This window comes from Telmatherina bonti, assembly GCF_933228915.1.
Source record: "Telmatherina bonti genome assembly, chromosome: 10".
Taxonomy (NCBI): domain Eukaryota; kingdom Metazoa; phylum Chordata; class Actinopteri; order Atheriniformes; family Telmatherinidae; genus Telmatherina; species Telmatherina bonti.
The window spans coordinates 23,069,878-23,085,766 of NC_136628.1; the positions used below are offsets into that span (position 1 = coordinate 23,069,878).

At 38.8% G+C, this 15,889-nt stretch overlaps 1 protein-coding gene across 3 annotated transcripts in view; it reads right to left on the bottom strand.

Moving 5' to 3' along the window:
* The window catches only part of nrg2a (neuregulin 2a), a 45,213-nt gene that overhangs the window by 25,439 nt on the left and 3,885 nt on the right, over window positions 1-15,889 (bottom strand). For all 3 annotated transcript variants that reach the window (XM_079248113.1, XM_079248112.1, XM_079248114.1), the window contains exons 2-3: window positions 10,661-10,826; window positions 9,373-9,491 (exon numbers count right to left, since the gene is read on the bottom strand). In XM_079248113.1, the coding sequence (XP_079104239.1) occupies window positions 9,373-9,491; window positions 10,661-10,826 (285 nt within the window). The remainder of the gene's footprint in view (window positions 1-9,372; window positions 9,492-10,660; window positions 10,827-15,889) is intronic.

The following is a 15,889-nucleotide window of genomic DNA, read 5'->3' on the forward strand; positions in this document are numbered from 1 at the left end:
AGCAAAGTCGTTTCAAGACACTTTACAGACATAATCAGTCCAGGCAATTTATTGTGAGCCATATATCCACATTAGTACAATTTATAATAACCATATTCATACAAGCCAATTTACAACAATAACTGCCAAGATAAGAAAGACCAATGGATTGCATTGAACCTTGAATTCAATTCAGTCCTCAGTCCTACGAAACGTGCACAGGGTGTGACAGTGAAACCATCTGTTGCAACCAGAGTCAGTCGAGGGACTATTCACTGAGAGAGACAATTTAATTTAGTGACTGAACTATAGGCAAAATATCATTTCAAAAGAAAGATGTGGGAATATGATTGTTGCCCAGAAAGCATAGTAATATTAAAAAGGTTTTGCCTTAATTTGTGAAATTATTGTTATTATTATTTGTGATTGAGAATTCATTGCTTTTTGCCTATTTTCTCAAATTCTTTCATGAAAGGTGCACACTTTAAGCCACTTCATTTTTGCAAAATGTGCCAGTTTCACATTTTCACATGATTTCTTTACAGTTTAGGATGTATAAATAGCTCATTTCCCATTGGACAGCATTCATGTGGCCAGGGCCACCTGATCACTGGCCAGACCACTATCTATACTCACAGGGAAGCTTGGTATCTAGCGTGTTGTATAAACATTAGCGGTCACACTAAATGTGGTAGACCTGCTTTTGACTCAATATTTGCTGTCAACATTAAGTGAAACAAGGGTGAAGAGGGCAACCTGAGGCATCTTAGACTGCAAATTGTTTATTCAAATTTAAATGACCACTTTACTGTTATGAAGCATCAAAGGTGGCTTGTTTGGGAAAGTGTACATAACACATATTTTTCTATTTTTACAAAAGTAAAATTTAAGTCTTTAACAGAGAAAGCTAGTAAGGTCCTTAGAACAGAACTGAAAGAAACCCTCATTTGACCCATGTACAGTTCAATGAAGCCTCATCAGAAATTCTCATGTGCATCTGTGGAAGGGTGGCTGACAAGAAGAATGGAAACATGGAAAAAAGCTTAGGTATGCTAAATTACACAAGAACTGGACTGAAAATCAGTGGCAGCAGGTCTTATGGAGCGATGCATCCCCCTTAGAGTCTGAACTTCAATATTATTAAAGCAGGGTGTGATAATATGAACAAAAATCAGACCAAAAAGCCATGAACATCCAACAGGGAGATTTGACATTGAAAAAAGCCTGGAAACATACTCCTGAAAACTATTTAAAGAAAATACATAAAAGCTTTACCACTGAAAGGCATCTCTGGGGGGGAAATTACAAAAAGAAAGTTCAGGCTGTGTTAATGAAGATGTCATACCAAATATTGGCTTTCAAGCTTCTGTTTATGACTTGAATACTGTATTTACAGTATTCAAGTCAAGTATTCAGTTCTGACAGCTGCCCCTCTTTGTTGGGGAAGGGCAGACTTTGCAGCCTTGTACCAGATACTGGAAACATATACCACAGCTCCATATTAGGGTCTTGTGCTTACAGTCACAGTAGTGGCCAGCTGCTAGGACCAAAGGTTTTCCGACTTCTATTCCCCGAAAGCCAGAAAGCTCTCAGCCTGCTTGTATGTGTGTGCTGCAGCACTACATCACCCACAAATGCACTCACATACACACAACACAATTGCTGCATGTCCTCATAATGGGTAATGGAGCAGGGGGGGTGTTTTGTTAGACTGTCGATTATCTACATCCTAAAGGATGAGTTCACTATGAGTGTATCAAAATTTGATTCCCAATTTGCGCCTACTCACTGAAGGCATTGTTTAAAGACTGCTTACAGTAATTCTGCACTTCATGGTCATGAAGAATCCCTGAGAAAGAACGAAGGCACCCCAGCAGACATGATGTGATGAATACAGTTGCCAAATCACCAACAAAAGGAAGCAGCATGATGGAGTAATGGAAGGTTTAAGATAAGAGACAGCTGTGGCAACCAAACTATACCACTGAGCTTTTGAGCTTTAAGCAATGGAATGGTAAGTATATGTTCCTCTTGTGCTCAAACTTTACAAAGAGCAAAGACACCTAGAATTAGTCATGGCCTTTTCTGAAAAATGCAAGGTAATAAGAGCAGCATGGATTTCGTTTGATGTGAGGGAACAATAGCTTGCTGGCAAAACCCTTTTCATCGTCCTGGCCCTGTTCACAAAACTTTCAAGCAACTGTGAATTATTACTGACTTAGTACAAACAAGCCTTTATGATGCAATGAAACATTTTAAGCAATAATTTCTCCTTGTTGAAAGCAGAAACAAACACAGCAGTGTTTGTTGCTTATTTGGCATGTTAAAACAGAACCATGCACAGTAATCCACAGCTGGGGTCACCAACGGGGAGAGACCACCAGGACAGCTGAGAGGGATTCTTTTATTATGCTATCAAATTGAGTCCCTGATACGTTCAGTGCGAGAGTACTCGAAGAGTTAACAAAGCCCCGCACACAGCAAAACCTCATGTCACCTCCTGCTCACATCACTCAGCTTTTCAAGTGTAACAGCTGCTTCCTTCCTCATTCATAGCGAGATCCTCATCCATTCACACTGATGGCTTAACTGTCCCACATAACACAGAGAGATTAATGGATATCACATGAAGGGGTATGTGATTTGATTTTTTAAAATTAAGCTGTTCTGCAAAGACTTGATTAAGAGTGTCCACTTACAACGTAGGGTTGAACAGGATTAAACAGATTTTTAGATAGCAAGCAAAAAAATGGAGTGGTCTGTAGAGAAACTTGCTTCATTCGATGTCTTTCCCTGATTTCTCTCAGATTCTGCCAATGATATGATTCAACAGCTGGATCTTCTCGAACACATTAACAAATACAGAGCATAAAAGCCAGCAACTCATACCATGCATAGTCCCTGTCAAAAAGCAATGAATTACAGACATATTAGAGAGCTGATTTATGTTTTATGAGTCAAACATTACCAGTCTTCTGTCAGATTAAATTGAGGTATTTGGCATTGCTAGAAAGCGCATCATACCTCAGGTTATAGAGAATAAACTGTTTGGAAATATAATTCTAAAAAAAAAAAAAGTAATTGGACATGTAAGAATAATCTAAAAAGCATTGGGCCATTCAAAGGATTTCTTTTATTTATTATTCATACAATGGCTTTCCTTTCCATTTATAACTACTGGAAATAAGCACAAACATTTGTTTAAGTTCCAATAAGTTGAGTTTTAGACTTTTACATCATCCAACGTCATGTCCCGATGGCTCAGAGTTTCTCCACTGGCGTATGACGTGCCCTTACGATATTGTGTAGGTGTTTATCGGCTCATGACATAAACACTTCCATCTACTCTGGATCTTCCCACTCTGCCGGATGCTGCCGACAAACACGGAAAGGCCACATCAGTAAACAAAAACAAACTGCTGCGTGAGTGAAACTTTGATTTTCAGAGCAGCTCCGGAAAATAAGACCTTTAACTATGACATGCTTAAACTGCCATGTCACAATGTCTGACAGAAAAACAAACTATTCCAAAGAAGCTGAGAGAACTATTTTTAAAGCGGCTTTAAGAGGAGAAGTGCAGATCCTGCTCTTGTTTTTATGCATCCGGGTGACTTCAAAGACCAAGATTAGGATAAATTCCTTGTGTTTTACTTATTTAAAGAGGCACATTTTAAATGCCTTTCTTGAGCGTAGTGGCCTCTCTGAAAATGCACTCACTGCTGTACATGTCTTTTAGATTACAACATCCTGCTGGCTCTACAGAGCCTGGACATGATCTTGAATCTGTGGTCAAAGTCACTGGTTGAAAAGACCTGGGATTTTGGCTCAGGCAGAGGGCCACCTCAGAGGAATTCCTGCCCAGACCCCTGGACTCAGGATCTTTTTGAAAAACTGGGCATGACTAATAGCACAGCAGCTTGATCCTCAGAGCCTGACAAGCTGTTCTCCAGTGGCCTGTAAATACAGAACACTTGGCAAATGTAAAGGCCTGTTCTTCTCAGACATGGCTGCTTCTGCCTCTGCTGCTTACCCACAGCAATCAATAGAATTGACTGGCTCACAGATACTCTATGTTCAGCCAAAAGCCACAACTAACATCCTGTGCGTCACTGGAGATGAGTTTATCTTGTCACTTGCATAGTAGGAGTAAGTTTTGTTTTTCAATATGAGGACCGAAGCGATAGAAGGAGTGAAGGAAGTTGTTGTTTGTCTTGAGCAAAGTGCTTACTAATTTACTTACGTAAGCCAGATATTGTGGCTTACTGGAAGAAAACAGAAAAAAAGAGTGGGAGTTTTTTTTTTTTTTTGTTTGTTTGATGTTGTTTTATTTGTGTAAATTATGTTTTTACATTGAGTTTGATGGCTATGACAAAAATAGATTTCTGTTTCAAGGGAAGGGTTGTCCAAGCACACAAATCAGTCTCACCATACAAAACGTTTCTGAAGAAACATCTAAAACTTTGACTGATCCTATTTTTTCCACTTGTATGTCCCTCATATTTAAAAATAAAATAAAAAAAAGGTAATTTCAAAGGGCTTGTTCGATGGCTTAATATTTTAAGCTCATTTTCAACCTCTGAATACATCTGATTACATATAATTTTTCATAAGACACATGGATGCAAAACAATGTTGCTGTGACCACATAAGGATGTCACAAAGATGCTGCATACCCTCATTTATGGAGTTATTAGGACATTATGAGTTTGATAATCATGTCTACTCTGACAGCAGCAGGACTGTATGTAACTTTAGGATTGAAAGTGAAAACCCATCAAGATATATATGCCTTAGTGCAGATGCATTTGCGTGTATGATTTGGGAAGGGGAGGTTTGCTGTGCATGCATGTGCAAAAGTGTTGCTGGTGGGCCTCAACATGACTGCTGAGGTTGGAGCAATCATATGTTCAGCTGTGATTTCCATCAACACATTCCTGGACGCTCACACACTCTCTCAGTGGAGCTGCACACAGCACCCCCCAAGGATGTGACCTGCAGCCTGCAGACACATGGCTGCCTCACAAGCGCTTATCACAACACAGGATAATGGGAGGCCTTAATCTGAAGCCACGTGGAGACAAGCAAACTTTGACTGGTGTTGCTCCTTCAAGCTGGCCTTATAGAAAACAGTTGATGATATACTACACCATGCTGCAGAAGGCCAGCAGGTCTCCCCATGCCAGACTGATTACAGGGTAGAGGTCAGACCACATGGACAACAAATGGTCCCTGGGAGGCCACACTGGGGGTTGGGCATGGAGCTAATACCACTATTCGCTAAAAAGCAGCAATTGTTACCGAGACAGCTTTGAAAGACGTAAGATTTTCCAAAATGTCAGAAAATACACAGTCACAAAGTGCTTTATTTTTGTTTGGTTTTGGAAGGTTTTCTTCTTCCACATGCCAAAATTGGTAAAATTCCAAATGATAAAACATGGAGAAAGGTCCTGTGGACTCAGAAAAGAATGCGAATGCTGCACTGTCTGAATCCCATGTTTCAAATCTCCCACGAAGCTAAACCAGAGCCAGAGCAGCCAAAGAGAGGGAGAGAGTATTAAATGGATTTTAAGGCCGAAACATTGATAACACAAAACTTAAACACTCAACTCAGCAGAACATCCAACCATCTGTGCTGAATGATTATACAGTAACTGGCACTTAATCAGTGTGTGTTTCTCTTCTACTGCTCCAACAAAACAACATGAGTAAAATCTGCACACAAGTCCAATCAATCAATGTTACTGGCAAACTCTGTAACTGGCATGAGGCCACGACGTACTGCATGCCTAAGAATGCTGAGAGAGGTTCATTTTGAGGAAAGGTTCAGCTCTAAACACACTGGCAGATTTTTTTTTTTCTTTTTCAATGCAATTAACCATGGATGTTGCACGTTTTTATACACAAATGTAAATATAGACTTGTCTGAGCCGTGAAGAGCTGTGAAGTGATTGCAACAAGACTTAAATGTATTTGCTTTAATAGGTAAAAAGGGAGTGATTCTTTGCAGGATAATTCTGTGCTAAACTGAGCCATGTTTAGGCAGCTTGTATGTAACCACACCTCAAAGCTACACATCAGCTTTGTCTTTCACTGCTGGCATCATTTATGCTAGGCAAAAAAACTTAAACAGACTTCCAGATAACATATTTTTTCTTAAGTTTGGTTCAACATTGAACTGTTGTTTACTTGCACCCATCCATAAATGCAGAAACGACCAAATGAAAGGTAAAAAGGTAAATAATAATTTAGCAATGACCGCACCATCTTTTCTCATCTATCTCGTACAAATGCAACAATGAGCCAGATCAGAGTCCTGCACAGTGCAGAAGTCTGTGCAAGGTGCTGAGCTAGGTTGCGGTGCCTGTATTCACCATGTGGTGGAGCTGAGTGCTGGTTTCCTACAACAAGCACAGCCATGTGCTTCACTACAAGTAAGTGTGAGGGTTATATTGACGTTCTTGTGCTGAGCTGCTATTTGATTTTATCTTTTTCTAAGTATTTACCCCCATATGTGTTCTCATTTTTCCATCAGACACCCTGATAAACAATGTTAGCTAGCTTGGGTGAGAGGTAGGCTACTGTTACAGACGCACCGCAGACAGAAAATGCCACCAACACACCTGAATATAAACATCAGATACAGTAGAAAGCTGTCCTGAAAAAGGCTTGCAAGCACTAACTGCATTCTAAAATAGGTGTGAAAGTCCCCTCTGCAACACAGCAGGCTTGTGTCTTCCATCTCTTCATACTTTTCTACCTCACTGTCTCTCTTCCTACTAGCTGTATCTCTGCCTTGCTCTCACCAATATCTTTGTTTTCTGTCAGACATGCCCTCATTTGATATTTTTCTATGTTTATCCATGCATTTGTGGTTTTGTTTGTTTGTTTGTTATTTTTTGGTTCTCACTGTCTGTCTCCATCTGCACCCCTTCTTTTGCTCTCCCTCCCTAGAAGCAAACATACACAGATAATTACTGCAGCTACAAGCTGCTTTGGCAACACACTGCAGCAGGAAACTTTACTCCACTGCAGGCCTATAACAGCCATTTCTTCCATGACCTTAGGACACAACATAGCTTTCGGTCAAAATCAATTAAATGTCCTCTGCATTAAAATCCATTTGATTCAAACTGATGTTTTAAAAGTAAAATAGTTGTCACAGACAGGAAATAGCCCTCTCTCATCACATTCCCTGCACATGCAACAAGTCTTTCTTTCAGCATCAACTTATGTCAACCTTTCCTCAGCATATAGTAATCAGAGAAACATCCGCTGGCTGCCAACTCCTTTTAATAACATATTTATTTTCAGTGTAGCCCTCCTCCTGTCTATAGACATATCACCCCAGATTCTTGCCTTTTCCCCTGGAGCATGACAGAAGTGGGCGTGCTGTTGGAACACAATGAGACTTTTTATTGAACAACGAACCAACATATCCACATATGCACAAACAACACACACAGTGACAGACATCTAGTGATCAGTACACACGTGAAGAAATACAGTCATGGCATTGTTAAAGTATCCAGGAGTGATTTAAGGAAATGTCTGTGCTGACAAGCGTGCACATGAAGAACACACAAGCAGGCATTTAGACAAAAAGGCATCAACAAAAAAGTGAGTGACTTTCAAGGCAATTGGCAGGAACAGGAATAAATGTACTTTAACATGAACTTTTACCAAAGAAACTCCATATTTGGCACCAGATTTAAGGATATCATGTTCCACTTATGTTAAACAGAGTGTGCCGCAAGTGAAAACACTGTACCGTATCATTGCCTAGTCATGTTTTATCCATTAAGGCTACTGTGTGAATCAGCCCACTTGCTCCCTGCTTTGTAATATTATATTTTCTTTGATATTTCTGCATTATCAGCGCTTTGGCCTGCTAAGATCATCATATACAGTTTCATGGACCACCAGTCACATGTTGATAAGCTTCCAATAAATACTCAGGAAAACAGGTGCAACCACCAGGGATTCCCCAACCTTTTCCTGGGTGTCGAGCACGATTTAACCTATTTTGTATCATTGCCATTATACATAATTTGTATGTGTTTGAAACATGCATCACTGACCCTATAAATATTGCAAGCTCATGAGTAAAAAGAACTGTGTCACTACACTGATAAACAGCCGAATGCTAAAACAAGCATGCAGTAGAAGTCACACCATCTGCCGGTAAAAATCAACTTAAATCTTCTAGATTTCATGGAAATGAAACAGGCATGTGAAAATGCAGCAAACATTTCAAATGCAAGGTTGATGGCTTTTTTTTCTGCAAAAGTGTTTGCTTGTTATTAAACTTGCATGCAAGAACCGCTACGAATCTCTGCATTTCCAAACACAATGGGGCCTTTCTTTATTTGAAAAGAACTGCAACTAATATAGCTCAGCTTAAGTCTGCTACCAGTAAACAATTGCTCAGGTGGCCTTGACAAATGTAAAGAAAGAACAGGAAGTGGTTACCATGCCTGAATGTGAACACAAGGACACAGAATAAAACTCAAGACCCTCCTTTGACCTCAGCAGTTTTTTCTGTCTGGGATATCCACAAAAATCTACCAGCTTTCAAGGTCAGAAGTGAGAATGACAACCTTTCCTGGTGTGACATGAGGAAACTCTCAAAGTGCCACTCATTTAGAAACGGTGAAAGTACTGCAGATATATGAAGAAAGTTAACTGAGACATGGTTAGCCTCCAATAGCATAACCATTGGCCAACTCTCTCAAGAAGGTCACCAGAGCATCTTATTTGGACAATATTGATTCGTTATTCAGCAAATCTTAAAAAAGATGCAGAAGCATGGAAGGTCCTTAAAACTTTTTTTTATTCTGGGTCCAGCCACTCAAAACAACAAGTGGCTACAAACTCACTACCCGCTCCGCAAAGAACAAACACAAACTCACCACCTCACCAAATGGAAGCAGCTGTTATCAAAACTCTTTCATCTGCTACAGTGCTTCGCAATAATCTGCAATGCACACACACTAGCTGCTCGAGAAACCTGTTCAGTTCTATCACACACTGGGAAGACTTTTTTTTTTGTTGGTATCTTTAATATTCTGTTGGGATGAGTTTGATATTCCAATGCTATAGTTCTGCTCTTCTTGTGTGATCAACAAAGTAGTTTCATAGGACCTCATATTGCCACCGACCTTGAATAAATCACAACCTCTCCAGTGAATTTAAAATCCATTCTCCTGCCAAACCATCCTGCTGATTAATTTGCCAGGGCCTGATGTGGACAGTTGTTCGTCAGGTGTGTAACTTTCTGCATGCCTGTTTGTGATGGCTCATTTAGACCACTGGATTGGCAAGAGAACAATCATAACAACAACAATGCCGGTTCATCTGTGTCACTTGACTTGTTGCTTAGGAGTCAATACTCACTGCTTTGGACGTTAACAGTGCCAGTGGAATTGTCCTTCCCCAGTGAGTTCTCCACCACACATGTGTAATTCCCAGAATCCTCCAGTTTTGCTTTGTTGATCTGGACTCTGGAGGATTTCCTGTGGGTGACAACACTCACACAGCTAAGTCAGGGGAATCAAGGCAGGGAGGAAACAGCATGGAAACGCAACAAGTGGAAACATGGGGGACTAAGAGGGAAAAACAGGGCAAGCAGCAGCATGGCATCAACTCTACTCTGATAGAGGAACAGGATTGATTACTTGTGGGGGTGGTAGGATTTCTTACAAAGTGAAAGCATTGCTTTGAACCGTTTGCACGAGTTACATAGATTTTTATCTTCTTGCACATCCTTAAGTGCTGGTTTCAGCATTATCATTATCATTAACCAAAAAACGAGTCCTATCAGAAAATAAGCATCTGTAAAACTGTCTGCAGGACTTCTACATTTTATATCATGATAACATTGTAGGGTCAGAGATGTGCACAGGCCTAAGGTATGAGAAAAAAAAGGACAAGATCTTATTAATTTTTCAGATTAGTTTTGTAATAACAATGTCAAACTTTAAAAAACTGGCAGAGTCGATAACAGCGACTGCATTTTCATTTGTACTTTTGCTAGCTGAAGTGTTGCGATTGAATACTTTTATCTTAGAGCAAAATATGAAAAAAATGCTGTGTAGCTGCAGAACAGCTTGAGACAAACTCATCAAAATGACCTTACACAATGAAGTGTGCTTTACATAAACATTGTGTACAACGGTCCTAAAGTGAAAAACAAAACAAAAATTAGAAAAATACAAAGAATAATAATCATAATAAATGCTATTAAATAAAATTTCAGAAAACTTGCTTTAAAAAACAGTGGGGCAGTAAACTTGAAAATGGGAATAAATAATACATCAGAAATTTGATCTTTTTTTTAAAAAAAAAAATTTTCACAACATTGTGCTTTGTGACTAAGTGCCTCTTAGTCTTGTGTTGAACTCAACCAAAAGAAAATTGATTTACAGAAATGTACAGTTTTGCTAAATTAAAGAGTTGATGCTCATAATTTAGTGCATATGATGTGCAACATAATTAGTAAAAAGTAAGAAAGGGCAGCAAATTAATATAACCACTGAATGATGACACAACATGTCAGTTAAAAAATTCCCAACATATAAATAAAAATGATTAAGGTGGATTCTGATGAAGACATCAGCCTTTCTTTTTATCAGTCTGACACTCCTTGTGTTACATTTGGAAGACATGAGTGTTTTATACTTACTGGGTGCTCCTTATTTTGACTTTTTTGCTCTTTTTCAGTTCGTTGCCATCTTTGAACCATGTGTATCGAGGAACAGGGTTTCCTGTGGCCTCACACTTCACTATGAGCTTGCTTCCCTCGTCCACTATTATTGGATTCTTGATCGGTTTTAACCTTGGAGCTGCAGCTAAAAGAAGAAAAAAAAAAAACAAGGACAAAAAGTCAGTGCATATTTTGGGTTGTTATGTATAGTGACTTTTAGGAGAAGACAAATAGGACCACAAGAGCATGAGCCAGGAACCATCTCAATGGACTGAGCCGACAGCTCTCTCATGTAACCTCCAGATGTGGTCACTGGAGACATCATCAACTTCACCTCAGACTAATAAACAAGCTCGTGTTCACTCTGTCTTTGCGGCTATAACAACACCTGAAGCAATATTTGGTAAACATCCACCAGCTCATGAAGAAAATCTGCAACCATTAACCTGTTCACAATTAAAGGTATCCTGTAAACAAGAAAAGGAGTAACACATCATAATACTGCAACAGCCACTTTGTGTATAGGAGAGTAAAAAAGTCAAGAAAATACAAGCAGCTCTTTGCAAAACTTAATAACTTCTAACATAAACATGCAGTGATTTCTTATAGGCTTAATAATGTGCTCCTAAACTTTGCCTTATTATCTATTATGTTTATTTATTTATTCCAGCTGTCATCAGTAGGAACATGTTTTAACTGAAATGTATAAATGATCCGCATCCAGACACACATACTGTACATACACACACACACACACACACTTTCCAGATGACAGCTGCACACATCTTTAAGAGAAGACTCATCCAGGGAGGAGCAAGAGAAAAGGGGGTGAGCAGTGGTCAGTCAGCGGCTGGCCAAGACACCCCCAAACCCCCAACCCTACCCTCCAACACACAGGAATGCACACTCTTTCTCTCCATGTGTAACATTCACAATTTCATGCATATGCTGAACTGAGCTGTCCCACAAATTACAGCTGTTCGCTGTGCATCACCTCTAAAGGATGACAGCTGAATGAAGACAAACAAAGCATGACAAGCGAAATGAAGTGCACATAGGTAACGACTTCAATTAAACATCAAAATAGCGGCGCACCAAATTTATCCCCTGTTGTCCTCTTTTTTTTTTGTTTTTTTTTTTGAGTGACTGTCCTACTTCACTGACCTGGTAAAGACGACTTGTCTGCACAGAAAGACAAACCCCAGTGATGCTGCAGTTCTTAAGTTCATTTGTCGATGAATATGGGGCACAGCTCAGATTGCATCCAAAGATTCATTTGCTTATGACTATTTTAAAAAACTTGAATAAGTTATTGAAAAATTCGGGGCGATCATAATTTGCAGCGTTTGAAAGAATCAGGAGTTCTGCAAAGCTCCCTGTTCTGTTATTGATCTGCTAACACAAGCATTTACACACAGACTGTTGGCAGATATCGATAATGAGAAGCTCTGCCTTTGGTAACCAGGTTTGTGAGTATGTCATCCATCTAACAAAGTATCCTCAGACCACCAATGCTATGTTTTGCCTTTTCTGGTCACTTGGCACAATTGCTTCTGAGTCAGAGATCGTAACTCTTAGTGTATTTATTTGGTAAAGGAAAAGATCAACCTTTCAGCTGTTGTATATGATATATAGTCTTATCTAACGTATGCCATTAAAATGTTTCAGAAATATTTGCAATTGATGTAATTAACATGATTTGTACAACAGTCTTTAGGTAATCGTTCACAGCAGGACATTTATTGACTTTGTTGCCCACTTATGAGATGACATTGATTTTTGCATCTAGAGCAGCTTAAAAATGACCAATTTGGAGGTTAATAATTGATCAGCAGATTATGTTTTAAGTAGGCATAATGGTGCCACCCTATAAAATATATTCTGTTAAAAGTACACACCGGTTTCTTAAAAAAAAATCATAGCAAAATGTCAAATTTAAATTAGCTTACAAATCAATAGAAAGGTAGAGATTTTTGGTTGAACAGGTAAAATTTGTTACTAAATTGATCCTGTTTCTGGAAAGAGGATACTTTAAACTTTGAATGACATCGTTGTTGTAAATGACTGATTATATTTGGAAATAATAGCAAAAATCGTGACATGCATGGTGAGGCAGATATGGTGTTGCAATGTGGTATTTAGTAACTTTGATTGGTTTTTAGCTTCAAGATGGAGACCAGTGCAGCAACTGCTCAAGCTGTTACTCCAAGATTTTAGTGTCCCAAGAGCATAGGAGAATAAACCTCCCATTTATGTAGCTGGGCATAAATGTGGCTCTGCTGAAAGTTATAACATTATATAGACTGAATATACTTCATATTGCCTTTTGACATTAGCTCTGGAAGTGGTGTGGGTTTATTGAAAGCCTGCAGCAAGACCAAATACTGAGTGTTTTAGACTCCAGAACTTCCAGATGTGCATCATTAAACATTTTCAGCTGTTTAACAATGAAATGTTCTACATGGGACTTGATGCTAAACAGCACACAGTATCCATTGGTCGAAACTACTGTTTCACATAGAGCTAATTTTCACATTACACTCTCAAATGGAAAATTACAAACACTGTATCAGTTTTACTGTACTAACACCAAATTGTGCATGTGTCATGCTCGATAAGCAGCTTCCCCAGATACTGTCATGAACACTTCATTTCAATCTAGTAAGAAAATTATTGTCTATTTCTCTAATGACTTAAAAAGATGCAGACCAGATCTTCCCAAAGCATACATTAGCCCACGCTCTGAAATCTGTATAACTGAACTTCTGCACATGATTTCCACACACACTTAACTCTGCCAGACTAAACCCATGCACACAGCCTGAGGAAAACCTTGTCAGTCATAGTCAGAGGGCTGCGGGAATGAGGCTGAACCGAGCGTATAGAAAAATGTTTAGACACAAGACTGTCCTTGCCAAGCAAATTAAACAAGCGTTGTCCTTGACTGGAGAAGTAACAGAAACACGGCACAGCACTTTTCATCAGCCCAGAGAGCCAGATGTGCAAGAGGTTTCTGCTCCATCTACACAACATGCAGCTCTGATAAAGAATAAAGCTTTGAGATGTTTGATTGTAACATCTCGTACATGACTAGATTAATACTTTTGTCTGTACTGAAGAACTCTTTTGACTATATAGTGCAAGTTCATACTGCATGTTAGTTTCACTGATTTGAGTTAGAGCTGTAAATATAATAATTTCTTGCAGACAACTGGTTGGCTCATTTTCCATTACCCACAGTGGAAAAAGTGTTCAGCAGTAATGATAAACCCTCGCCTCAACAACAGCCTGATTCTCTCTTTCTTGAAGCGCAGGGGCAGCTGCAGACATGGACTATAAAAACCCAATTTGAGAATAGAGGCCTATCTGGCATGTCAACAGCTCATGCCTTGGGTAACAGTTGGAGACCTCAACCCACAGAGCCGTTCAAAAACAAAGTTGCTTGATGAATTAACAATGCATTGCTCTTATTATTGAGCTAACATTTCTGTTTCATTTCCAGGAGCTTAGAAAAGGAATCTAAGGCATGCCTTTGTGTTTCTTCTAGACAAAGTATCCCTGATTACTGGGGTGTTATGTCACCTCACTGCACGTTGTCAAAAGACAGATTGCATAGTGAGGCAGCCAGAGAAATTGGTTTTGCATGTGGGAATGAACTTCAGACAATACACGCTACTCACTGTAACAAAACATCTGTTCAAAGAGATCACTTCAATGGCTTCCCACCACATCCAATACACTTTCATCAAATAATTATCTGGCACATTCTTAGAATTGTTACATGCACAAACATTTAGATTTTTCTTACCATCCAGGGGACTAAAACTCTTTACAATTTTCTTTTATCAGCACTTTGTCTGCAAGAATTTTATGAGCATAATTTCATGGAAATGGCAGTCATTATGACAATTTTCAAACAGGAATTTCAAGTTGTATTGCTTCTCATGTCTAGGGCAATTTCAAACAATCCGTCACTGACACCAGATGTTTATTAGCGTTTGCGCATGTATTATGTATTCAAAACAGGCATAGAAGTAGAACAAATGCAAATATTCTCAATTCTCCCAACTTGATCTTTACTGATAACCAATCAGAAAACAAAAAGTTCCACATTTCAAAAGACTGTGTTTCCATTTAGAATCACAGGGTACTGATTAAAATTATAGAGATTTTCAGCATGGGGGCCTAGTTTGAGTCCTGAACTAAGAGTAGGCAAATTCTATTTTCCTAAGTGCTTAGTTAAGTTCAGTTAAAATGTTTACAACACATAAATTACATGAAAAGTCAGAAGAGAGACTTGATGAAATCCTAACTGTAATTTGAATGTATTAGGAATCAAACTAAATTTGTCATTTGGATTTTCTGTCACTTTACACAACAGAACATAAAAGACTTTACAGAAATAGAGGTGAAGGTGAAAGATTGCTCGAAAGAAAAGGGATCAACGATCCTGTAAAAACTAAAGAAGTGAGCAGAAGAAGTTAAAATGTAAAGGTTTTTACATCCATTCGGATTAGAAGTACAAAGAAGCACAAACAGTTATAGTTGCTGACGTGTGGAGAAACTTGTTTGTGCTTAATGCAAAAACCTCGTCATTTGTTATATTTTTTTCCCATTCCCTTACTGTATGTCAGCGCTTGGCATTAGTTACATTCAGATAGCAGTGGCTCAAAACAATGATAAGTTTGTACAGGTTTGGTACAGAAACCTGCATGACATTTAACAATATTTTAGTATAGTACCTTGACTACTTGGTAGCCTGAACAGCTTACTTGTGATCAACCCATGACCACCATGATCATTTTGTAAATTGCTTGTGAATTGCATTATATTTCTCATCATACCAATTAAATTAGATCCCTCTGAATAGCCTGTTAACCCTTTGAGCAACTTAAGTTTTCTAATGTCCTGGTCACAAAAAGTATTTGAGGCAAATTCTAAAACGCTTCAACAAAGGTCGTCAAAGATGTCATTTGACATTTTTTGGAAAATTAAACTGAAAGCCAATGGAGAAAAAAAAAGATGAAAGACAACAGTGTTGTTTTTGCAATTCCTTTTGTAAAGATTTATGCACAAATATATAGCTTAATAGCACAAGCAACTGCACTGACGACTTTGGGAGCCACAGGTTTAACCAACAGGTGTAACCCATAGTAACCAACAAAATGTTGATTGTTTGGAAATTGTGAACACCTAGCAAAAAGGACA